The 26,409-nt window shown below is 44.4% G+C and overlaps 1 protein-coding gene across 4 annotated transcripts; it reads left to right on the top strand.

Annotated features, from left to right (window-relative positions):
- Window positions 1-49: 49 nt before the first annotated feature.
- Window positions 50-26,409, top strand: ZBTB49 (zinc finger and BTB domain containing 49). Of its 4 annotated transcripts, none has more exons than XM_053567070.1 (9): window positions 50-136; window positions 2,793-2,935; window positions 5,299-5,469; window positions 7,572-8,671; window positions 12,574-12,620; window positions 19,762-19,835; window positions 21,067-21,149; window positions 21,241-21,402; window positions 25,319-26,409. In XM_053567070.1, exons 3-9 carry the CDS (start codon window positions 5,318-5,320, stop codon window positions 25,990-25,992), a joined length of 2,292 nt encoding a protein of 763 aa, XP_053423045.1. In that variant the 5' UTR covers window positions 50-136; window positions 2,793-2,935; window positions 5,299-5,317; the 3' UTR covers window positions 25,993-26,409. The 4 variants fall into 4 exon arrangements, with proteins under 4 accessions (XP_053423045.1, XP_053423046.1, XP_053423044.1 ...); XM_053567069.1 differs by lacking the exon at window positions 50-136 and adding an exon at window positions 210-764; XM_053567071.1 differs by lacking the exon at window positions 2,793-2,935 and having other exon boundaries at window positions 68-136.

The raw sequence follows: 26,409 nt of genomic DNA on the forward strand, positions 1-26,409 counted from the left end.
GGAGCCGATGGGCGGGCCCCCCGACGGAGGGGGCGTGGCCGGGATGTTTCCGCTGCCGGCACGGGCGGACGCGCGGCTCTGAGCGCGGCCGCTGCAGTTGCGGGGGAGGCGGCGGGGCAGAGAGCGACCTGCGGAGGTAAAGTGAGTGGGGTCCTCGCGGTGGGAGCGCCCCGGAGGGGAGGCTGGGCGCCCAAGGTGGCCCAGCGGGGCATGGACCCGCCGCCACCTCCGCATCTCGGGGCTGGGGTGGGGGAAGCTTTGCGAGGTAACCGGGGAGCCGGCGGCTGCTGTGCGAGTCAGCGACACCGGAGCGGGTGGGAACGCCGACAGAAACACAAAAGGCTGAGAGCCGGGCCTGCTCCCTTGGCCTGGAAACACCACCCGTGTCCTCGCCCGGCCTCCTCTCATCTCCAGGCTTCGCCCACCGGGAGCCCACCTGCTTCTCTCCCACCCTGGCCTGCCCGTCTAGTTCCTGTTTGCCTCTATCACACTGTAGTTGAGAGCAGTGCCCAAGCCTAGAGAGCTCATAGCCCAGCTAGGGATGACCTCTCTGTGGCTTAGTCCCGCATCTGTCAAACGGGTGAAATAGCAGGGCCTACTGCCTTGGGTCCTTGTTTGTTGTTGTTGTTGCAGTTTGGCCAGGGCCAGGTTTGAACTTGCCACCTTCGGTATATGGGGCCGGCGCCCTACTCACTGAGCCACAGGCGCCGCCTTGGGTCCTTGTTTGGTGCGTGTTTGGCGCTCAGGACAGTATCTGCCACGTAGTAAGTGCTCAGTAAACGTTAGCTGTTCTCAGCCCTTAAGACAGGATCTGTCATTCAGTGGTGGTCGCTAAGTGTTTGTTGCTTAAATGAGTGCGTGAAAGTTGAACGGGGTATGGACAGAAGGTTGTGAATAACATTAACCCCAGGATGGGTGTATGTGGGTGATGAGGTTACACTCTAGAACTGATCAGGGTTGGGTCAGAAGTAGGCGTATCATTTTGCTAGGCTTGCCATAACAAAATCCAGGGCAGCTTGCACCAGCGGTCCCCAATCTTTTTGGCACCTGGGACCCGTTTAGTGGAAGTTAGTTTTCCCACAGACAAGGTGGGTGGGTTAGCTCAGACAGTGATGCGAGTCATGGGGTTTCAGATGTAAGGTTGGCTTCATGAATTAATTTAGAAAACCACAAAATGATACAGAATAGGTATAATTTTTATAGCAAAAGCAAATTGTGAAACAGCTTATAACGTTGTATATGATTATAACTCTGAGTGTCATTCCAAAGAATTTTTTTCCTTTATCATTTCTGTAGCACTAGAAAATATCTAATGTAGATTCAGAATATTTGCTGCATTTTAACATTTAAGTCTGTGGAGATGGGTTTTGTGTTTTGTTTCTGATGTCCTTTTTTCTTGTGGGAGAAACGTAGTATAAGAGCGTGGACTCCAGAGTTTAGAAACCAGGATTCAAATCCTGCCTTTGGCACATAACAGTTCTGTGGTGTTGGACAAGTTACTTAAACTCCTCATTTCTCAGTTTCTTCTCTCGTAAATAGTGTTAATTGCGTTCTTGTAAAATTGTTTGAGTTAATGGATGTAATATGTTTAGCATGAATCTGCAGTAAGTGGTCAACAAATGATAGCCAACAACAATAATAATAACCCTAGAAGCCTTTTCAGGCAACCAGTGGGGCAGGGTTAGGAAACTGATTGCTTACTCATTTGGCTGTGCAGTAGAGGATTCAGCATTAATACCGGTGGCTACCACCTATCATAATGCCTCTCTTTCTGTATTCTTACTGGAGCAATATTATCTATCCTAGGGTTTTGCTGTCTAGTCCATGTCTAGTCCCACTTTTCTTTTCTTTTTTTTTTTTTTTTTTTTGGAGACAGAGTCTCACTTTGTCACCCTCAGCAGAGTGCTATGGCGTCACAGCTCACAGCAGCCTCCAGCTCTTGGGCTTAGGCAATTCTGCCTCAGCCTCCTAAATAGCTGGGACACAGGCACCTGCCACAATGCCTGGCTTTTTTTTTGTTGCAGTTTGGCCAGGGCTGGGTTCGAACCTGCCACCCTAGATATATGGGGCTGGTGCCCTACCCATTGAGCCACAGGTGCCACCAAGTCTAGTTCCAGTTTTCTCTGAATCCTGCCCTTATCTCAAACCAGGAGATTGTGCCAATACCCCTAGACTCTACATATCAGAAATTAAGCTTTCTGTAAAGATGGGGGAATTGGAACGAGTTATAGTTTTGAAGGGTGAGCTGATGTGGGATGAGGTGCAGAGATTCTGAGTTGAGGGGCCATGCCAGTAAAGATGTTTAGCAGAATGGTGGAGATTTGAAACTGGTGGCTAAAGCTAAAGCTTTGAATGTAGTGGGAGTTGTCTATTTAGAACAGGTAAAAGCTGAGTATAAAGTGATATCAGAAAGAGGAGAGGGCTAAGGCTCTGCACCTTAAGGAACATAGATGTTCACAGCATGGGATGGAATGGGTTGGGGGTGTAGGGTGAGAACCAGAAGATTTGTGGAGCATGAGGAATTTCAGGGTGGGGGTTGCTAGATTATACTACCATGCATTGCAGGAAAGCGGGGGAGGGTGGTTGAGACCGAGAAGTGTGGGTTGTGGGAAAGTCTGTTTCAGCATAGAAAGTGGCAGCAAGGTTTCGAGGTGAAACTGGAGTCCTGACGAAGTAGAGTGGGACACATACACTGCAACTTTGAGAAGTGTGCAAGAGAGGCCTGCGATGAGTACGTATGTTGTTCTTTTGTTTTGCTTCGTTTTCAACCTGGGGTGACCTTGTGTTTGTAGGAACCAGCAAGTCAACAGAGAACAGGATAAAGAGATGAAAGCTTCACTGATGCAACAGGGCGCTGGGGGAGGCTGGCAAGGACGTCTGCTGTGGAAAGGAGGAGGCCTTCTTCATCCTGGGAAGCTGAGGGAATAAAGGCAGGGTGAGTGGGAAACCGGGAGCTGAGGAGAGAAGTAGGAGGCACTCGGGTTACTTCAGGTTTTCTCAGGCCCAGCCTTCTTGTGAAGTCAAAGTCACAGTCATGTTTACGGGGGAGGGAGAGTAGCCCCTGAGGGGAATGGAGAGGGAAGGGACAAAAAGGTATAAATGAAAACATTGCTAACCAGTATGAATAGCACTGCAGTGCATGAGCACCTTCTGTGTGCCAGTAAGGGTGCACCATGTGGAGACACCAGTGAAGGGACACAATAAGTTATCTTACATATGTTCAGGGTTCTGTGAGGTCACAGAGTCACCCCAAAGCTGATAGGAGGGGGGAATGGGGAGGGGAGTGTGTTAAGAATGGCAGGAAAGTAGGTGACAGTTCAGCTGAGCCCTGAGCTGGGAGGTTGGAGGTCAGTATGAGTGAAGTATTCCAGGAAGTAGCAGAACCAAAGGCTTTGGGGGTGGGGAGGGAGAGTATAAGGCAGAGGTCTGCAGTCCACCTGCTCCAGAATCACCTGGTTGCTTCCACTGCAGATACCAGGCCCCACTCTAGACTGAGAGCAGAACTCTGGGACAGTACCCACAAATCTGCATTTTTTTTTTTTTTGAGACGGAGCCTCAAGCTATCACCCTGGGTCGAGTGTCATGACATCACAGCAACCTCCAACTCTTGGGCTCCAACTCTTGCCTCAGCTTTTCTATTTTTAGTAGAGACAGGGTCTCGCTTTTGCTCAGGCTTGTCTCAAGCTTGTGAGCTCAAGCAATCCACCTGCCTCAGCCTCCCAGAGTGCTAGGATTACAGGCATTGAGCCACTATACCGGCCAGAAATCTGCATTTTTAACAGGCTCCTCGGGTGATCCTCTGGTAACATTTACAGAGTATTTATATATGCCAGGCACCATTCTAAATGTTTACATGGGTTACCACAATAACCTGTGAGGCAGGGGAATGAAGGAGGATAGAGAAGTGATTTGCCCAGAGTCATAGCTAATGAGTGGTGGGTGAGGGCTCCAACCCACTGGCCAAGAATATAGTTGATTTGGGAATGGGGGTAGTTGGGCACATGCAGGAGGCAATAGTAATAGATAATGCCTGGAAGTCTGGGCCATGTTAAAAAGCTTAGAGTTTGGGTTAGTGGTATAGTGACCTTTTCAGCAATACTAAAGTTCTGAGAATGAAAGCAAAGAAAGCAGATAAGGTTTCTGAGATTTTCATTGCCTCCAGACTGCCATTTTAACCTCCATGGCTTTGTCCCACTCTGATTGAATTTCTTGCCACTGTTTCTCTCCCGTAAGTCATCCCCTGCTAGACTGTGCTCCTGAACGTTAGAGACCAGGGCTCACTCCTGTGTGTATTCCAGTGCCTGGCTGGACGAGTTTGTTCATTTGTGTGTCATGTACTATTTTGTGTGTATTTCCCCCACTAGAATTTAATCTTCACGAGCTTGTGACAGGCAAGTTTCATTTGTTTTTGCAGCCCTAGAGCCTTGCATGGAGTAGTCAGCCAGTAAATAGCTACTGAATGACTTTCATTGTCCACATAACAGCTTCCCATCTCATGCCGAGCCAGAGTCAGGGTTCTCAGGGTTCTTAACAAGCCTGTAACATTCGACATGACCTGACCCCTGCCCCAGGATGTTACTTCCTACTGCTAATCGGCCACATGCTCAGGCCCAGCGCTCTGGTGCCTCAGAGACTTCTGATCACGAGTCTTTCTTACCCAGCTGCACGCACAGCTCATTCCCTTGTAGATACTTCCTTCAGGTCTCTGCTCAAGAAGCACCTTAGGGAAGGACAAAGGCACAATGAGTGGATATGCTGCTTTGTGAGCCTCTTGCCTCAATGCTAGTGAGGCGGGGTATTCTGACTTGTACCTGTCTCCCAAATAGGCTCCCAGTGGTCCCCAGCTTCTAATTCGGGTGTTCAGTAAATACAAATTTGATCTTAACCAGTTGCCTTTTACCTTACACATCTTTATATATGTGTATATTTTACTTTATTTTTAATTTGACATATTCCTAAGTAGACAGAAGTACATACAGTATTGTCATAGTCATATTGTAGGTTTGCACCGTCAGACATGGTGGCTTTTACATATAAATTAAAATTTCATGTGTCAGGGCTCAGCGACCACATGCTGTTCTGAGCAGCGCAGACAGAGAACATTTCTGTCATATCACATAGTTCTGTTGAACAGCACTGGTCCAGATGATTCAGAAACAGGGTGTGTGTGTGAGAGACAGACACCAACTGCTAGAGGATTACAGCAGTGAAGCACAGATGAGTCAGCAGGTTTGGGCGCCATTTGGTTACCAACCATGTCTTTAATAACATCTGTTTTATGTGCATTCTTTGCCATAGGTCTCTTGACTGGTTTAGCATGGACTCTGTTGCCACCCACAGCTGCCATCTCCTCCAGCAACTGCACGAGCAGCGGATCCAAGGCCTGCTTTGTGACTGTATGTTGGTGGTGAAAGGAGTCTGCTTTAAAGCACATAAAAATGTCCTAGCAGCATTTAGCCAGTATTTTAGGTATGCAATTTAGACTTCATTCTTCTAAATGTGGGGGGGGAAAGGACTAGTATAGAAGTATTTTGGCCATGTTTTGTTTTTTCCTTGGATTTCACTATCTTTATCATTGGATTTTGTAAGCTTTCAAAAAATTGAATTATTTTATTTTTATTTTTGTTTTTGTGTTGAGATTAACCTGAAGGGAAAAGAAGCTCTTAACTAAAATGAATTTGGGCTCAGCACCTGTAGGTCAGGGGTTAGGGTGCCGACCGCATACACCAGGGTTGTCAGGTTCAAACCTGGCACAGTCCTGCTTAAAACAACAATGACAGCTACAACAAAAAGTAGCCGGGCGTTGTGGCAGATGCCTGTAGTCCCAGCTACATGGGAGGCTGAGGCTAGAGAATCGCTTATGACATAGTAAGACTCTGTCTCAAAAAAAAAAAAAAGAGAATTTGGATTGATTGAGAGTATTTTGGCACTTTTTCTTAATTCTAACTGTCAGTCTTCTATACATATATTTCTTATCCTTTCAAGATAAAATGATTGTGGCCAGGAGCAGTGGCTCATTGGGAGGCTGGAGTGAGAGAATCACTTTTTTTTTTTGAGACAGAGCCTCAAGTTGTTGCCCTGGGTAGAGTGCCGTGGCATCACAGCTCATAGCAACCTCCAACTTGTGGGCTTAAGCAATTCTCCTGCCTCCACCTCCCAAGTAGCTGGGACTACAGGCACCCACCACAGCACCCAGCTATTTTTTTGGGTTGCAGCCATCATTATTTGGGGGGCCCGGGCTGGATTTGAACCCACCAGCTCAGGTGTATGTGGCTGGCGCCTTAGCTGCTTGAGCCACAGGCACCAACCCATGAGAGGATCACTTAAGGCCAGGAATTTAAGATCAGCTTGAGCAGCATAGCTAGATACTGTTTCTACCAAAAAAAAAAGAAAAGAAAAGAAATTAGGTGACTGTGGTGGCATGTGTCTATAGTAAAATGTTTGAAGAATTAAATTCCTATCAAGAATTTTTCTGTGATAAGAAATGAAAAAGGGGAAAACATTCTATGTGCTATTTTTTTTAAGTTAAAGCATTTTTAGTTTTTCCATTTGAATATTGTAAGAAAACCTTATGATTTTTGCTCATATGAAAGATTTATTTATAAATACTGAATAACACTAAGCAGTTATATTTCAATTTATTTAATATCGTTAGAGTTAAGTGTTCTATACAGTATAAGTTAATTTTCTGGTTAACAGATTTTTTTATAGCCTTTTATATACCAGGATCTTTTTCTTAAAGTACTTTTTGTTTCTAAAATGTATACCGTCTTACTTCCCTAGTAAACAATGTATGGGACACGATTTGCTCTTTCCTTGATGATCTTGAATCATCAGATGAAGTCTTGGTTATTCTATATAGTGTGTAACACACTGTAATGAATCTAGGTCGTCTCCCATTATATGCAGAATGGCCAAAAACCCTGGTTTCTTCAAGCCTTTCTTCCTGTTGGCTTATGGACCATTGGGTTGTAGAAAAACCTAACAGCCAAATAAATTATTGATTGCAAAGTGAGTGTATACCTAGGGTTGATTTATTACAGTTATTTTTACCTTTAGAAGTTATAAAAGCACTTAGGTATGGAAATATTTGTGTGTATGGCTTACAGTGCCAAACATATCATTTGACAAACCAAACATGAAATATTGAAAAATGTGTATCCTTTAGTTTCTATACTCCCTTAGTATTTATTAATACATATGGATAATTTTTAAAAATATTTAGAGCAGTCTTGTATATGTTAAGTAGATCTTCTTGGGAATTACCTTAAAATCTTGATTTGTGCTTTCTCAGCCACAAGATAATTGTAATTTTTTTAATTTGTAAGTTTAGTGAGTAAATGTCAAATATTTACCTGGAGATCTATTTTGAGGGTCGAATACCCCAACATACTGATTTAATTCTTGGATGGCTTGCCAAACTGCTTTAAAGGATTAAAACATACATATGTTAAAAGTCTTGGCATTCATAGAAGGATGTATTTTTTAATATTAATATATGAATATTATTTATAGAAAAAGTTAGAATGTGTAAATTGTTAACACAATAGACATATCCTTTCTCTTACCAGGAGCCTCTTTCAGAATTCTTCAAGCCAGAAGAATGATGTTTTTCACTTGGATATTAAAAATGTCAGTGGCATAGGGCAGATCCTGGACTTCATGTACACATCTCATCTAGATCTCAACCAGGACAATATACAAATAATGCTGGATACAGCACAGTGTTTGCAAGTTCAAAACGTCCTGAATCTGTGCCACACGTTTTTAAAATCAGCCACTGTAGAGCAGCCTCCTGGCATGTCTTGTAATAGTACATTCTCCCTGCAAAGCTCTCTCACCTCTGATGCTACTTGTGCTGTGAATGAAAACTACCCTTCTCATTTACTGCAAGAGTATTCTGCAGATGTACAGCATAATAAAGTTTTGGACGGATCAAATTCTCACGCTCCACCATCAGTTAGTGTTCATCATTCCACAAGTGAAATAGCAAAACAAACCTCTGACGCTTTAGATGGCAGCTGTGCAGATCTGCCTTTCAAACAGCCGAGTTACTATTACAAACTCAGAAACTTTTACAGTAAGCAGTACTATAAAGATATTGCTTGTCCCAGCCATGAGCGAGTCGTTGAGCAGCCTTTGACTTTGAGCCCCCCCACAGACCTCACTGTGGTAGGAAGCCAGCCGTGTGCTGCTGGCCATCCCCAGTGCATGCTGGAGTCCTCAGAGCACTTGCCTTCCAACTTCCTGGCCCAGCCTTTGAGTGACTCTGCCCCAGACCCTGAGTCAGACGCCACATGCCCACAGCCTACCAAGCAGATGAGGCTCAAAAAGGCCATTCACCTAAAGAAGCTAAATTTCCTAAAGTCACAGAAATCAGCGGAACAAGCATCAGAACCCAGGTTGGATGATGATTCAACAAAGAGGATGGAGTCCGCTGATGAGAATCCCATAGAGAAAGGTAGTAGCCAACTTGTTGAAGAAAAAGAAAGTGAAGAACTAGTCCCTTGTGAGAATTTTAATTGCATTAGTGAAGTGGAGAGACGCGAAGACCCTGCGGTGCTGGAAGACCAGTGCCAGACTCTTTCACAGAGACAGTACGCGTGTGAACTGTGTGGGAAACCTTTCAAACACCCCAGCAACTTGGAGCTGCACAAACGGTCTCATACAGGTACACTGATTCAGTACCACAGGCACAAGGGGAAGAAGGAACACAGAGTGTGAACTCCGTTGCCTGTTCTTGTTTTTTATAAGAAGCTTTGCTGTTGTTTGATGAAGTCGTTGATGTTTTTAAACAATAATCAAGGGACATTAGATACTTTATTTTATATTTTTGATGATGCATCTAACTTAAAGTTCTAGCAGTAGTTTTAGAGAGCCACTTTTAAAAGATGGCCTTTTATTTCAATTTTTTTCTTTTTTTTTTTTCTGAGACAGAGTCTCAAGCTGTCACCCTGGGTAGAGTACTGTGGTGTCACAGCTCACAGCAACCTCAAACTCTTGGGCTTAAGTGATTCTCTTGCCTCAGCCTCCCAAGTAGCTGGGACTACAGGTGCCTGCCCCAATGCCCAGATATTTTTTTGTTGCAGCTGTCATTGTTATTTTAGCTGGCCCGGGCCAGGTTTGAACCCGCCAGCCTCAGTGTATGGGGCTGGGGCCCTACACTGAACTACGGGCGCCACCCTATTTCAATTTTTTTAATATGATAAACTATCCATCTCTAAAGAAGTATAGTAAGTTATTTTGATCAAAATTTCAAGTTAATTTAAAACAGATAAGCTATATTTAGTTGTCTTCTTAGAATTAGAGTAAGCTGGCTCAGTGCCTGTAGCTCAAGCGGCTAAGGGTCCAGCCACATAAACCAGAGCTGGTGGGTTCAAATCCGGCCAGGACCTGCCAAATAACCATGACAACTGCAACCAAAAAATAGCTGGGCATTGTGGCAGGCGCTTGTGGTCCTGGCTACTTGGGAGGCTGAGGCAAGAGAATCGCTTAAGCCTAGGAGTTGGAGGTTGCTGTGAGGTGTGATGTCATGACACTACCCAGGGTGACAGCTTGAGGCTCTGTCTCAAAAAAAAAAAAAAAAAGAATTAGAGTAAACTTACTTTTGAAAGCGTAATGTAGGTTAAGTCATACTAAAATAGTTTGAATAATTCTAAACGTTCTCTCAGATGTAATTTGAATATTTGATTTTTAAAGTTGTGATTTTTGTGGGGAGAAGGGGTACAGAGTCTCACTGTGCTGCCCAGGCTAGAGTGCCATGGCATCAGCCAGCCTCACAGCAACTCAGACTCCTGGGTTCAAGTGATCCTCCTGCCTCAGCATCCCAAGTAACTGGTACTATAGGCACCAGCCCCAACATCCAGCTAATTTTTCTATTTTTGGTGGAGAGGAGGTCTCCCTCATGCTCAGGCTGGTCTCAAGCCTCTGAGCCCAGTGATCCTCCCATTTCAGTCTCCCAGAGTGCTAAGATTACAGGCATGAGCCCCCATGCCCGACCTAAAATTGTGATTTGGGAGGCAAGAGGTAAACTTATTTTAATAAGAATTAGCTTTAACCGGGTGGCACCTATGGCTCAAGGAGTAGGGCGCCGGCCCCATATGCTGGAGGTGGTGGGTTCAAACCCAGCCCCAGCCAAAAACCGCAAAAAAAATAAAATAAAATAATAAGAATTAGCTTTAACCATTTGATTTTTCAAATGAAAAATTTTCCATTTAAACATTGAATTTTCGAAGTTTTATTATCTTAATTCATGCCTCCTCCTCTTTCCCAATTTTTTTTAAAGTATTATATAATAATATGTACTCATCATGTTATACAATATGTATATATTAGTTTTCTTCCTATGGCTAAACACGATGACTTTAGTAACACATTACAAATTAACAGTTATCTTATAGGTACGAGAAGCACTGTGTAACAGGATGCCTCCATAATAATTCTTTTTAAGGGGGTTGTGTAATTGTGTTTATTAATATGACCTTCTGTCACTACCTTAGATTCCCAGTTTGCTGAGCTGTTACGACCTCATGGTATTATTGGCAGACGTCATTAAGATTTGTAAAAGTCTTTTATAAATGTCAGTGCAGGGCGGCGCCTGTGGCTCAGTGAGCCGGGCGCCGGCCCCATATACCGAGGGTGGCGGGTTCAAACCCAGCCCCGGCCGAACTGCAATAAAAAAAAAAAAAAAAAATAGCCGGGCGTTGTGGCGGGCGCCTGTAGTCCCAGCTACTCGAGAGGCTGAGGCAGGAGAATTGCCTAAGCCCAGGAGTTGGAGGTTGCTGTGAGCTGTGTGACGCCACGGCACTCTACCAAGGGCAATAAAGTGAAACTCTGTCTCTACAAAAAAAAAAAAATAAATGTCAGTGCATTTGAATATAGGTAGCATTATTACTGGTAGTTCAGAATTATTCCATGTGAAGTTTCACAGATTCAGTTTTGCCCTGAAAAAACTTAATTTGGATCATTCTGTTTGCCTATATTTCCTGCAGCCTAATGAGTACTATAATTTTTTTTTTACTTTTTTTTTTTTTTTATTGTTGGGGATTCATTGAAGAAACCAGGTTACACTGATTGCATTTGTTAGGTAAAGTCCCTCAGTATTATAATTTTTTATTTGAGAAACTTAACTGTTTAGCTTTAAAGGAAACAAAAATTAAATTGTTTATTCTAAGAATATCTCTGAATGACAGATATAGTCACGTGGCCTGATACGCTTACTGGGATGTAAATATTGTATTGAGAAGGGCAGCAACTCTCAAAGTATGGCCTGGGAAAGACTTTTGGGGGTCTATCAAGCCAAACCTTTTCAAAATAGTTTAAATGCTACTGGCCTTTCCTGCTTCATCAGTACACAGTGAGTCTGCCAGAGGCTATGTGACGCGTGATGACCAGTGAAACATGTTAAAATCATTCCATTTTCATTTCTGATGTGGTCTGTATCTATAGATACAGCCCATGGAAACAAGAGCTCTTTAGAGCCTCAGTTTAAAGAGTGTGAAGGAATCCTAAGGCCAAAAAGTCTGAGACCTACTAGAGCTGGGTCCTTGACCTTGGTCACTTACGGTGACCTCTCTCTTCAAACTCTTACATCTCATATGGGGCTTTTAAGTTATAGTGTCTATTATCCCAATAATTTCAGACATAAATGCAGTCTAAAAATACAGAAATAATATGATTATACTTATTTGGGGTTTAAGAAAGCCATTAAAAATTTTGGGGATAAAATTAAAATACGCTAACATGAGCCCAGAAAGGTAGCAGGCCCTTGTGGGAAAGGATTGTTGTATTTTAAAGAGGATCTTAATGAAACTGTTTGATGTGAGGAGAATGGGGAAAATGGAAGGTTCTTAGGGTTTAAAGCCTATTTGTTAGGGTTGTATAGATTAAAGGTAATACCTGAAGTGTATTTTTAAACAGAATATTTTCTATAGACTGTGCTCAGTAGAGCTGTTGTTTCTTTGTCGTAAAGCACTGTTTTCTACAATCTGTTCTGTGCCCAAATGTAGTTAGTTACTGAAATCAGAGGTGACTGAGAAGTCAGCAGAGGAGCACGTCACCCATCATGAAGTCTTATTTTCTCTTGTGAGCTTGTTTAAGCCAAGATGGGAAGGCAGTGGAGAGGAGCCTTTCCCTGCCCATGCGCGTGGTGTGAGTGAGCGACTGCCTCTGTTAGCATCAGCGGTCAGGTCGAGGCTGAGGAGCAGGAGAGCAGAGTTCATGCTGACCACCAAGGACACTCACACTTGATTTTCAAATGAAGGAAAAGACTGTGTTCAAAACCTGTGTCTGCTTTGGATGCAAATAAATACATTTGATTTTAACATGGGTTTATATTTGGAGAACAATTTAATTTTTTAGAGGAAAATAAATATTTCACTTTTATTGTCTCTGTGTAGCACCCACGGACAAAGGGTGAGTGTAAGGAGGTAGAGACCCCCTGTTTTTGCACTGCTAGGACAAAGAATGTAATGCTCTCTTTCCAAAGGTAGGACACAGGAGATCATTTACACACTTTAAATAAAAGATTTTGCAAGTGTTAGTAATGATTTTTCAAATTTTGTTTTGTTTTAGGTGAGAAACCTTTTGAATGTAACATTTGTGGGAAACATTTCTCTCAGGTGGGAATACTCTTATTTATTATTAATAATTGGAAACCTGAAATCCAGTGTTTATTTTTATTGTAAATAAGACATACTTTTGTACTTGTGAGAGAAGCCTCTGATGGTATCTATAACTTGAAGACTTTAGACTAAATCGGGAGAATCGTTTTCAAAAAAACAAATTCTGGTTCCTTAGGGGGAAAAATAGTGTTTTTTTATGGGTATGAATTCTTGCATCTTTTTTGTTTCCTCACCGAGGGTAGTCCGGTCCTAGAACGCGTCTTCTGATCTGTGAATGAGTTCACAGCCGGCCACACTGAGAGCCTGGCTTCCTTGGACTGCCGGTGATGTGGGCTGAGGACCAAGACAAACAGGCTTTTTATCCTTGTTAGGACTATAGATTTTAGATCAGGCATCCTCAAACTGCGGCCCGCGGGCCACATGAAGCGGTGTGAATTGTATTTGTTCCCATTTTGTTTTTTACTTCAAAATAAGATCTATTCAGTGTGCATAGGAATTTGTTCATAGTTTTGTTTTGTTTTTTTTTAAACTATAGTCCAGCCCTCCAGCTGTGTGAGGGACAGTGAATTGGCCCCCTGTTGAAAAAGTTTGAGGACGCCTGTTTTAGATGTTGGAAAAAAGACCAAGTTTTGCTCCTTGCTTGTACTGCACCCTTTTAGCTGACCTCCCTTAGGGTCTTTTGTGTTAATTCTCTGGTTCTGGAAGCATCTGTCATATTCTCTCATGGGCCAGGACCATGCTGTGGATTAGATGCAAAGAAGCCTCGAGACTTACTGTCCTACAGAAAATGTTGGGTGTAATCAAATGGCTTGTGAGAACCTCCTTTTCTCTGTGAAACAGAAGGTGACTCTGTCCATCGCCATGTGCAGGGCACAGGTTTCCAGAGCTCAGTGAGCCGGAAGCCGCACTGGGCATGAGGGCACGGCTCTGCAGAGCACGGTCAGCGCGGCCATCCTGCACACGCACGCTAGGCCCCTCAGGAGCAGTGTGTGCACGTGCGACAGCACGGGGAAGGTGACATCGGGAGCTGGGGGAGCCCCTGCAGAGCTGGGAAGCGGTGAGCTCAGTGAGTACTGGCTCTTGACACCGTCCCCCAGAGCCAGCTCATTAGCCTCCCTTCATCTGTGGAGGGTGTCATTCCGTGTCCCCACACACACCCACATCTGCCATCTTAATTACTCTTCGCCCTCCCACCCGCCCGGGTTCACCCAGTACTGATGTTCTTCCTTCAGGTTATTGGTCATGTCCTTCTGGGACTATCAGTTTCTCTGGGCCAGGGCTGTGTGGTACTTCCTGCTCAGGAGAATGCCTGGTGGCCAGGAAACACTCCACAAGTACTAGGTGAGCTGAGCCGACTGCCCAGTCCTCCGGCCAGTCTGCTTGTGAGGCCTTGCCTTCTTCTTCCAGCCTGGCCTGGGGGTTCAGAGTTCAGTCTCTGGAGCCGTTCGTCATGAATTTGAACTTCACCTCTGTTAAGGGGAACTACTCTGTGACCTTGGGCAAGCTACCTCAGCTCTTGGCCCTGCAGCTTTCTTATCTGTTAAACAAGGATAAATGAGATGATTTACCCCAAAGGAGTGTGTAAGGAGTGAGCAGGTTGATAAGAGGAAGCCCTCAACTGTGTGGCTCGCAGTAAGGAGACGTCGTTTCCTGCTGTGTCCTCGTACTCGGACTCTGGCTTGTCGGCCCCCTAGACACCTCCCTGCTCTGCTGTTTGTCTCAGCAGCTTTAGTTTAGTGGGAAGAGTCTAAGACGTGGATTAGCAACCACAACTTGTCTGGGCCTCATTTTTCTAATTTTTTTTGTTTTCTTCTGTTGTTTTTTTGTTTTGTTTTCATTTTTTGAGACAAGGTCTCCTTCTGTCAGCCAGGCTGGAGTGCAGTGGCACAGTCATAGCTCATTGCAACCTCTGATTCCTGGGCTTAAGTAATGCTTTGGCCTTAGCCTCTTGAGTCACTGGGACTACTGGTACACACCACCATGCTGGCTGATTTTTCTATTTTTGTAGCTATGGGGGTCTCTTTCTTGTTCAGGCTATTCTCCTAAGCACCTGGCCTTCAGCAGCCCTCTCACCTCTGCCTCCCAAAGTACTGGGATTATAGGTGTGAGCCACCATGCCTGGACAGTTTGTTTCTCTAATTCTTAAAATAGGGAAAATATTGCTTTGTGGGATTACTTTGGATAATGAAAAAACAGACAGAGGAGGCTGTCACACGTTTAAATCTAGTAACAGTCTGTTAGAATGACAAAAGATCTGTCATTCTGAGGCTCGGGCCCTGCACCCTCCCTCTGCCCCCTCTCCCGGTACTGATGCCTGGTGTCCACCCAGAGATTCTGGTTTGGGGTGGAGGAAAGTATGGGTATTTTTTTAAAATCAATTTGAGGATGTGGCCAAGGGTGAGAACCACTGCTTTAGACCTTGATTTGCACTTACCTTTTAGATTCTACCAAGGGTGGCCCTGTCTGATACAGAAATCTTTTTTTCTTTTATGTTGGTATCTGTACAATTGCTAGGTTTTATGACTGCAGGGTTATATATAGATATAGTTTTCAGATGTATATCGCTGCTTTATTTTCATAGTGAAGTGATGCAATTTTGGTGGACAAGGAACTGTTTTTAAAACTCCGATAAGTGTTGGGCGGCGCCTGTGGCTCAAAGGAGTAGGGTGCCAGCCCTATATACCTGAGATGGCGGTTTCAAACCCGGCCCTGGCCAAAAACTGCAAAAATTAAACTTCAATAAGTGTTTATGGCAAGCCTACAGTATCCGTGAACTCTGGCATGTGCTGAGAGGGGGACAATGAATATGTTTTTGAGGAGCTTACTGTTTAGAGAAAGAAACAGATGTTTAAATGAGCAAGTACAATGAAAATGTCAGAAGTGCTGTGACAGTCTGTATGGGAACAATGTGTGTAAAGGAAAGAGAAGGGTCATTTCTACCTGAAAGGTGAGTTCGGGGCAGTGTGAAGGCCTGGGATACTTGAGAGCTTGCCTAGGTGAACCCAGGCACTGGGTGAGCCTGAAGTTTCTGGCCTTCCAGGCTAAGAGAGCAGTTGGATTTTTTCCATAGGTATACTTAGCAAATGATGCCTGCTAGCCCATCCTTCACAAGCCAAACACTCTTTTCTTATAACAAACCAGAATAAATGTTTATGGCTATGATGGCCTGGAATACTCTTATGTAAAAACCTTTCCACATAAGAATCCTGCTCACTGACAGTTCATAATGAGTCAGCAGGCAGTATGCACATCAGCATGAGAAGGCTGGCATCATCCTGGGTGGTGGCAACAGAATCTACATTTATTCATCCGACTCTGGACACTATATACACACATCTTGGCAAGCAAAAGTCATACCGTACTTTAGAGTGTGATTGAGCCCCACTTAGAGGGCTGTGTTTCTTGGATGACAGAAGCTGGTGCATCAGAGAGAAACCAAAATAATAACAGGTCTGAAGCACCTGTCACCTGAGAAACGGAGAAAGAAAACACAACACGGTTACCTGCCTTTTGGGCAAGGAGTGGAGTTGTTTTGTCTCTCCCAGGAGGCAGAACTAGGAGCACGGGGCAGCTGGTACAGAGGTAGACTGAGAGGCCATCGCGTCCCAGCACACCCTGGAGCGGGGTGTCTGCCTGGGCCCCGGGGTGCTCAGCCCTTCACAGGAGGCAGCTGTTAGGCAGCGTTCCAGATTTTTTTCTTTTTAATTTACTACTTTGTGAATTCCTAAAGTCTTGAAACTCCTGAGCTACATGACTTTTTTTTTTTTGTAGAGACAGAGTCTCACTTTATGGCCCTCGGTAGAGTGCCGTGGCCTCACACAGCTCACAGCAACCTCCAACTCCTGGGCTTAAGCGATTCTCTTGCCTCAGCCTCCCAAGTAGCTGGGACTACAGGCGCCCGCCACAACGCCCGGCTATTTTTTTGGTTGCAATTCAGCCGGGGCCGGGTTTGAACCCGCCACCCTCAGTATATGGGGCCGGTGCCTTACCGACTGAGCCACAGGCGCCGCCCCTAAATGACTTTTAAGATCTGAAATCCCTTTTGTCTCTAAAGTTTTAGGTTCCCTGACTTTTCTGAATAAACACTCAGCTGTCACTAAGTTCATGACGGGGTAACTGGGGTTTGCTCAAGTTTAAACTCTGATGTTCAAATGTCTACCAGGAGGAGTTTATTATAAAAAGAGTTCAACTTAGATGTTAATTCTTTTCTACAGCAGAGTTTTTCCATCAAAACTTCTGACTGGGTGCCACAGCTCGGAGGTTAGGGCACCAGCCCTGTGTACCAGGGGTGAAGGGTTCGAACTTCACCAGGGCCTGCTTAACAACAACAACAAAAAAAATTCTAATAACTCCATCTTATGGTGGTATTGACTTGAAGAAGAATAGAAATTTCTTTGCTGCTACTATCATCAGCATAAGCTTAACAATGCAAATTTTAGAGTCATAGGACAAATCTGAATTAGTGTGTTCATTACCAGTTTTATGACCTAAGGCAAGTTACTGTCTCCCAATCCCAGAGACTCTGTTGGCTGCTGTGAAAAATGTGACTCATACAATTTTATAAGACATTGTGATGATGAAGTTAAATACTCTTTGCAGCCAATCACTCTGCAAAGAGCTTCATTCATAGAGCAAGCTCCTAACAAATGATAGCTATTTATTGTTATTACAATAGAATAGCTTTATTATTGTTATTTATTATTGTTATTACAATAGAAGAGCTTTTATGGATACAGCTATCGATGATTTATAAAATGTGGTCTGTGCACTTAAGATATAGTTAGTACTAGCATATACCAAAAGTTTACCGAAAATAAAAACACTGACTAAAGCTTTAGTAATCTGGGCCCAGATTGTTATGCTGTGTAATCTAGTATAAATTATCTGAATATTACTATTCAGATTGTACAATAGTAATTGTAATTGTAATAATTACTGTTACAATAGTAATTATCTGAATCATTCCATTGGTTTTATTTTATCTACTTTTATAATATAATAGATTAGTGTCCACTCCTTTATCTGAGGGAAAGATTATTTTCATTGTATATTTTCAGTATGAAATAGGTAAAGTTTTTTGCTATCACTGTAATAGTAAGTGGAAGACCATTTGATTATATTTGCCTTGAAAACAAGTAATTGTTATGCCTTTTTTTTGGAAACAGCGTCTCACTATGTTGCCCTTGGTAGAGTGCTGTGGCGTCACAGCTCACAGCAACCTCAAACTCTTGGGCTTAAGCAATTGTCTTGCCTCATCCTTCCAAGTAGCTGGGACTACAGACGCCCACACAATGCCTGGCTATTTTTTGTTGCAGTTGTCATTGTTGTTTAGCTGGCCCAGCTGGGTTCAAACCCACCAGCCGGGGTGTATGTGGCTGGCGCCATAACCACTGAGCTACAGGCACCTGTTACACCATTTTTAAAAGAAAAGTGCAGCATGCTAGGAGTTGATGCAGAATGATATATATGATATATATGATAACACTTTAGTTACGATATATAGTTTACAAAATAGCTTAACAGGGGTCTAATTTAACAATTGAGCAAATGGTGCTATTCAGATTATTATATAACTGATCCTCTTTTCTGAAATGTGGAAGTGACTGATTTAAAACAGCTGTGCATTGTCTTACCCACCCAACCCCTACCCTACCCCCGTGAGCTGTTTCCTGAGTGGCAAAGTAGTCCCTGTCATATTCAATATTCAGAACATGCCAGTTTATTCATGGAAACGTGTGCAACCTCAGGTTTTCCCCACAAGTAAACTCACACAAAGCAAGTTCAGTTTCTGGGCCAACCTTATAACTGGAGCCAGTGCTTTATTTGTCTGAATCTCAGTTTTTATCACGAAAAGAAGGATAATACCAACTACCAATGGTAATTTAATAACACATGTAAAGGCCCAATTAGAATTTCAACAGATGTACATTGCTGATATTCGTTGTTTTATTGTTGTTGATAGTCATGCTATTAAAATCAGGATATTTCCCAAAGTTTGGCAAATTCAAAATTTGGTCATTGAAAATAAACTTGAGTTTTTCCTAAACTATATTTATCATACTCTTAAATGTAGTATGTTTCCCAGAGTCTGATAGACACGATGAATCCTCTGTGTTATAGAATCCACAGGCAACATTTTTATTACTTGTGAGTTTCCATCACAAATAGATATCAAACTCATCTTCAAACCTATAACCATGAGAACTATCTTTGCATTTTATTTAAAATATGGTTTGCAAATATAAAAACCCAAGCTTGTTATGTCAGTTGGAAAGTGATCATTCTCAATTTGGGCTTATCTGGTGCATATTCCTACAAATTACCACCTGTGGGAAAGACAGGTGGAGACTATTAACTTAAATTCCAGTAACAGAAGGTTTTGTTTCTAAATCCTAATTTGAAATATCAGTAAGTCGCTTTTTTAACATCTGAGGCATTGGCAGATGTAATTCCACTATACTTTAGGTAATTTAATATTGATTTCTTATTGATGAGTACGTAGAAATCTACCTGATGATGTGCATTTAAGTGTCATTCTCTGTAAAGCCCTGTAGTTTCAGAAATTAGGAACGGAAAAGGCCTCACACCCGAATAGCTGCTGCAAGTCTCCTGATTCACATTTTTGCACAGAGGTAAAAATGAAAAGCTGTCGGGCAGAACCAACTGTACTGCCGGAGGAAATGCTTTTTGGAAGTGCCTTCCTTTCTTTATTAAAAAATCATGTTTTTTAAGAAGGAAACAATGAATACTGAATAAGTGCCCCCCCCCCCCCCCGTGATGTTGCTCGTGGATGGTCCACATAGAGTACATAAAGTCTGTTTAAAGTAGAGGCTGGAGACCAGGAAAGCAGCCTCCACAGGATCCCACTGAAGAGGGAAGAGCCCCAGAGTGGGTTCTTACGCTGAGACGTCACCTCAGTGGAGAGCAGGTGGAGACACAGCTGCCTTCAGCTTTTGGACAGAGCTAGAATTAGCCTGTACCTGACCTCCTTGCACGTGGCTGCTCTCAGATTGGAGGTGTGTAGTGTTCATTTGGAAGTTGGATTGGAACCTGGCTAAATTTGTCAGTTTTCCTTTTGAATTTATATGACTTAACAAAAAAACTTTCATTATTGGTCTGTCTTTTCCTCTTTTTGCAGGCAGGTAACTTGCAGACTCACTTACGTCGGCATTCTGGAGAAAAACCATACATCTGTGAGATCTGCGGAAAGAGGTCAGTGTTGGGCAGGTTCTTCCCTGTGTAGGGCACTCGCGGTCCGAGTGTCTGTGCCACGGGGGAACACAGGTCAGGTCAAACCCTCTGTCTTGTCATATGACACACAAGGGAACAATAATAAGAATAATTAAGAGAAAGAACATCTAGCACAGGAATCTTGGGGGGAAAAGGTTTCACGTGAAATAAAACAATTTTATTCTAAAATTTCGTTCATTTCAAAAACTAGGTTAATACCTGCAAGGGGTAACTGTCTAGTAGGGAACATGGGACTTGCAGCCGGAGTGACTAGACTTCAGGAGGTACCGTGAGCCAGGGGTCCACAGTGGACCGGGAGGCCCCGCTGCAGAGAGGTGGGACTAAGCCGTGCTGCTGGGTAGGATTTTGACTGGGAAGTAAAAATCTCATTCCTTTTTTTTTTGAGACAGAGTCTTATTTTGTTGTCCTGGATAGAGTGCTGTAGCATCGCAGCTCACAGCAACCTCAAACTCTTGGGCTTTCCCGATCCACTTGCCTCAGCCTCCCGAGTAGCTGGGCCTACAGGTGCCCACCACAACACCTGGCAAGTTTTTCTATTTTTAGTAGAGACGGTGTCTTGCTCTTGCTCAGGCTGGTCTCGAACTTGTGAGCTCCTGCCTTGGCCTCCCAGAGTGTTAGGATTACAGATGTGAGCCTAGAATCTTGTTCTTGAGATGGAATAAAACCTGTGGTGCTTTGAGCCTTCTCAGAGTGTGCTGTAGATGAGCTCCTGTGCTGTGTGTCAGCCAGGATGCGCAGCCCTCCTTCCCATCACTTGGGTCAGCTATAGAACTAATGAGGTACCTTTTTTCTCTCCTTACAGCCCCTAAGGCGGTGGTTCTCAGCCTTCCTAATGCTGCGAGCCTTTAGTACAGTTCCTGTGGGTCGCGACTCACAGGTTGAGAACCACTGCCCGAAGGTAATGATGCTAAATCACGTAGTGTCTTGAGCTGTATGAAACTGAGGAAGAGTTTAATGAAATCAGGTAGAAAAACTGTTTTGAAAACAAGACACTTGCATCATTTTTTACTGTTACTAGTAAAAAGAGGAAGAAAAGGGATTTTAAAATTGCATTCCAAATGAAATCAGGCCACTTCTGATTCCCTTCTGAAATCATACTGGGAGCAGATCTCTCCTCCCTTAGTGACTTGGAGTTAGGAGACCCACGGTAAGGCAGAAAGGTTCTTAATTGAATTTCCAAATTACATTCCAGGTTTGCAGCCTCTGGCGATGTCCAACGTCACATTATCATTCACTCAGGAGAAAAGCCACACTTGTGTGACATCTGTGGTCGAGGTACAGCGGAGTGTTTTCCTTTTTTTTCTTGGAGATTTCTGGTTAAAATGTTCTCTGTCCTTTATCCTAACACCTGTCCTGGTCTCTCTAGGGTTTAGTAACTTCAGTAATTTGAAGGAGCATAAAAAGACACACACAGCAGATAAAGTATTCACCTGTGATGAATGCGGGAAGTCCTTTAACATGCAAAGGAAGTTAGTAAAACACAGAGTCCGGCACACGGGGGAGCGGCCTCACAGCTGTTCTGCCTGTGGTAAGTTTCTAGCTGTGGCCTGGTCACTCGTGGTGTGGGGAGGGCTTTGCCCCCACTCCATCCTTGGCTGATTTGGTATCTAGGGTAAGTCCTTTGTTTTCTCCTAGTTTAAATGAGAGTAATGCTATTTCTTTACTACCACCTGTGATCTTCCCTCAGCTAACGCTGTGTTTGCAAGCCAGACATTTACTGCCTGACTTCAAGGTCGCAGCAACTGTCCTAGATACTCCAGATACACAGATGACTGTGCCACAGACTCAGGTGCCAAGTGCTCAATTGCCAAAGGAGAAGAGAACGGGATTCGCAGTAGTGAGTGTGGCATGGGGGCTGCAGGCCAGCCTGTCCCACCAGAGCTTCCAGAGCACATACCGAGGTCAACAGTGGGTCTCTTGAGATCAAGTATCAGCAGAGCAGAGGTCGTTTCCGTGGACACAGACCATTGTGAGCATCAAGGAAGGAGCAGAGAGCTGGCAGCTCTTGGTTTCAGGGCACAGGCAGAGGAGGAAATGGAGACTCAGGATTGGGTAACCTGTGAGCTGGGACCACAATGCTGGAGCCAGGGTCTGTATGTGTGCCCAAGGAGGGCGGTGTGTGCACCCATGACAGGTACTCAGTAATGCATATTGAATTAGGGGCAAAGACAAGAGCAGAGGTGCTTGTTATGGTGATTTGTTGAGAACAAATGGGAAAATGCTGAGGGTCCAGCTGTGGAAAGCCTGGCCGTGATTCAGAGGGGCTGTTCTAACTGTGTCATCAGACCAGGCAGGACTTCTGGATTGACCAGAAGGCAACTTTGTTTTTGTCTCTCCATTTAACGGTATTTAAATCTCCTGGAGACGGATTTAGGCAATTCTATTGTAATTGCTCTGATTGCTCTTAGAAAGTAAAATTCCATCACTTTAAATCACAAAGGTAGTCTCCAACTCTAAGTTAGTGTCAATTCCAAGTAGGTGTCCTGACTGTGAACTTGATATAAAGTCAGGTTTCTTCCTCCCTCCCTCCCTCCCCTGCTAGGGCTCACTGTTGCCCATACTCCTGTGGTGAAGAATCTAGGCAGGACTCTCTGTTCCTCACCTCGCTAGTCATGGTCTCTGACCTTGATGGGGTCAGCCTGGGGGCTGGGGAGGGGGCGACAGAGGGGGAAAGGAAGAGCGCAGGGGTGTTCTTACATGACTGGTTTAATTTTTTTTAACAGCTTTGAGATAATATTTCCATATCATAAAATTTAACCAATTTAAAGTGAACAATTCAGTGATTTTTTTGGTTTATTCACAAAGCTGGGTAACTCTTACCCAATCTAGTTTTAGAACATTTTCATTACCCCACAAAAGAAACCCCATACCCATCAGCAGTCACTGTCCACCCCCACCCGCCCTGACAGCTGCTGACCTGCTTTCTGTCTCTGGATGTGCCTGTTCTGGACATCCATGTGAATGAACTCACATGAGTTCAGTATGAGGGCTTGGCAGCTGCCATGAACACTCACATACAAAGCAGATATAGATTGTTTTTATTTTCTTGATTATATAGACAGATTCAATTTAAACTTTTTTTTAAACAGAGTCTTGCTCTTATAATCTATGGGCTGGAGTAGAGGGTGTCATCATAGCTCACCGTATTCTCTTAACTCGTGGTTCAAGTGATCCTGCTGCCTCAGCCTCCCAAGTAGCTGGGATTACAGGCACCCGTCTTGACACCGCACTGGTTTTTCTATTTTTAATAGAGATGGGGGTCTTACTCAGGCTGGTCTCAAACTCCTGAGCTCAGACAGTTTCAATTTTAAGATGGCTTCATTTTCTGAGCTTTTTAGCATCTAAAGCTGCTGAGAGCTCCCGCATGTGCCTGCCCCCCCCCCCCCATGTCATGGTTCTTCCCAACACAGCTTTCTCTTCTCTTCTTTTCCCCCAACACTTCACTGAGCTTTCCAAGATGCAAGCATGCGTTTCCCTCCAGCTCATTTCTTCCTGCTAGCCTTTGGTTTTGTGGCAGTTCACTCCAGGGAGACTCTCTCTTGGCTGATTTGAGGCAGCTCCAGCGTACCCCTTGTCTTGTGCTGGGGGCACTGCCCTCCTATCTCTCACTGGCTTTTCCCTGCATGAGGCAGCGTCCCTGTGCTCAGCCCTCCTCACAACTGGGATACAAATTGAGAATTCTAACATGGAGAATTTATCCTAAAGAAACAAGAGACAGACAAAAACTTCATGCCTGTCGAGTTGGAAGCAGCTGGGATGTGCAGCAATAAAGGAACAGTTATGAATTCTAATCCCCAGAATCCCCTAAAAGAGCACAGAGGAAACTGTGAAACTGCCATCACTATAGCATTATGTGAAGAATACCAAGCCTGACATTGTGGGCAAAATGTAGAAATGAAAACACAGAGGCCAAGGTTACTGTGGTGTGGTGTTGCTACATCTTTATATGGAAAAAGCGCTCCAAGTTTAATGCTTGCATGCTCATGTTTAATTTGATTGCTAAAATTTTTTTTTTTAATAGCCCATCTGTTGCATGACTGGGGCTAAGTAGCTGAGAATTTAAATGTAGGGCTATATAAATAAGTAAGAATTTCTGGACATACATTCCTGTAAGTCATGTCTATTCTTAGGTGGTTCTTTGTATAACACGTGTGTTACGATCTCTGTGAGGTTAGGAATTGAGCTGTCGCCTCCCTCTTGCCTGTTTGTTTGTTTGTTTTTTATTGAGATAGCGTCTCACTTTGTCACTCTTGGGCTCAAGTGATTTCTCTTGCCTCAGCCTCCCTAGTAGCTGGGACTGTAGGTGTCCGCCACAGTGCCCAGCTATTTTTGTAGCTCTTTCTCAGGGTGGTCTTGAACTCGTGAACTCAAGCAATCCATCCACCCTGGCCTCCTAGAATGCTAGGATTATAGGCGTGAGCCACCACGCCCAGCCTCCCTCTTGCCTGTTCTAATTGTGGAGCAATTTTTCTGTGAATTTTTGTTCACAGAAAAAAGGAAATGGAACCTGGAGACATATGCATAAAATGTTGTTAAAAGCTGGATGTGTAAGTACGTTTAGAACAGATATTTCATTTTTTTTTGAGACAGAGCCTCAAGCTGTCACCTTGGGTAGAGTGCTGTGCCATCACAGCTCACAGCAACCTCCAACTCCTGGGCTCAAGCAATTCTCCTGCCTCCGCCTCCCAAGTAGCTGGGAGTACAGTCACCCGCCACAATGCCCAGCTAATTTTGGTTGCAGCCGTTATTGTTTGGCGGGCCTGGGCTGGATTCGAACTGGCCAGCTCAGGTATATGTGGCTGGCATCTTGGTCGCTTGAGCCACAGGCGCCAAACCAGATGTTTCTTTTTCTGAGACAGAGCCTCACTGTGTTGTCCTCAGTAGAGTGCTGTGGCATCACACCTCACAGCAACCTCCAACTCTCGGTTTTAAGCGATTGTCTTGCCTCAGCCTCCCAAATACCTGGGACTACAGGCGCCCGCCACAATGCCCAGGTATTTTTTATTGCAGTTGTTTTTTACCTGGCCTGGGCTGTGTTCAAACCCGCCACCCTGAGTGTATGTGGCTGGCACCATAACCACTGTGCTATGGGTGCCGAGCTGGAACAGATGTTTCTAAAGTGTAGATCAGCTGTGTTGGATCTACAAAACTGATAAGGAGAGCTGTGGTTTCCCTCTCCAACCTGGTAGGAGCAGGCATCCTGGCCTACCCACCATGGTGCCCTGTGCCGGGACATGGTGAGAGTCAGACTCTCCCTGAGACATCAAAACCCCAGGCTGTCCTCAGCTGGAGAAGTACACCACCCCCAGAAGGGAAGGCTTCCAAAGGGAGCAGTGCTGTCATGAGCAGCTCTCCTTAAATCGGAATATCTCAGTATCTTAGGAGGAAGAGGGGGAAATCCTTCCAGAATGGCCAGTGCTAAAACACTGTTTTGTCTTTTCCAGGGAAATGTTTTGGGGGATCAGGTGACCTCCGCAGGCACGTGCGCACACACACTGGGGAAAAGCCGTACGCATGTGAGATCTGTGACAAGTGCTTCACACGCTCTGCTGTGCTGCGGCGTCACAAGAAGATGCACTGTGAGGCTGGTGGCAGACACCCAGACACGCTGGGAGGGCTTGGTCAAGCCATCGAGACCTCCGACCTTGAGAAATCTCAGAGTTCAGACTCTTTCTCCCAGGATGCGTCTGTGACATTGATGCCGGTATCGGTTAAAGTCCCTGTCAACCCAGTGGAAAATTCCATGCCAGAATTTGACAGCCATTCTGCCAGCTCCTATTGTAAGTTACAGTCCATGACTCAACCTCATGGACTTAGTGACCAGGAGAAACTGAGTTTGGAGCCTGCGAAGCCGGCCAAGCCCCTGCAGCAGGTGCAGCACCAGGCGTATGCTTACTCAGACACGGATGGCCCGGCCAGTGTCGAGCCGCTGCAGGCTGACGGCATGTCCATGATCCGCTCGTCCCTGGCTGCTTTGGACAACCACTGCAGTGACCCCCTGGGCAGCCGTGCACCTGCCACAGCTTACAGGAACTCAGAGGGACAGTTTTTCTCCAGCATGACTCTCTGGGGGCTAGCCATGAAGACGCTGCAGAATGAGAGTGAGCTGGATCAGTGATGTCCGTGCCGATGGTTCTCAGGGCTTGGGTCTTCTGTCCACTCTGACCACCTGGTGTCAGCCTGCAGGAGAGAACCACTTCCCCTGGGACTGCACCTTCTCACTAGCCAGGGGATGTTTAGATAACCTCCCCCCTAAAGTTGGCTCAGGGATTGGGAAGGAAGGCCAGCTGGCTCGCCGCTGAGACAGATGTGGGGCATAGAACTGGAAAACTCATTCGCTTTAGCTAGCATGACTTGTGCAGACTTGGTGTTAATGACTACACTGGGGTCATATGAAAGGGATTATATGTATGATAATATAAATATTTTTGCATTTTTGCAAAATTGATATTTGTAGCATTTTGTATTTTTATTTACACAGATTTTATTTGTATATGAAGCTCATATAATTTAATTTGAATAAATGAAACTTGCT

Source organism: Nycticebus coucang, chromosome 17 (genome assembly GCF_027406575.1).
Source record: "Nycticebus coucang isolate mNycCou1 chromosome 17, mNycCou1.pri, whole genome shotgun sequence".
Classification (NCBI taxonomy): domain Eukaryota; kingdom Metazoa; phylum Chordata; class Mammalia; order Primates; family Lorisidae; genus Nycticebus; species Nycticebus coucang.

Coding starts and splice junctions, on each gene's coding strand:
- ZBTB49 (XM_053567070.1), top strand. CDS start 5,318: ATGGACTCTGTTGCCACCCACAGCTGCCATCTCCTCCAGCAACTGCAC. Junction 5,470..7,571: donor GCATTTAGCCAGTATTTTAG/GTATGCAATTTA, acceptor TTCTCTTACCAG/GAGCCTCTTTCAGAATTCTT. Junction 21,150..21,240: donor GTGTGACATCTGTGGTCGAG/GTACAGCGGAGT, acceptor TGGTCTCTCTAG/GGTTTAGTAACTTCAGTAAT.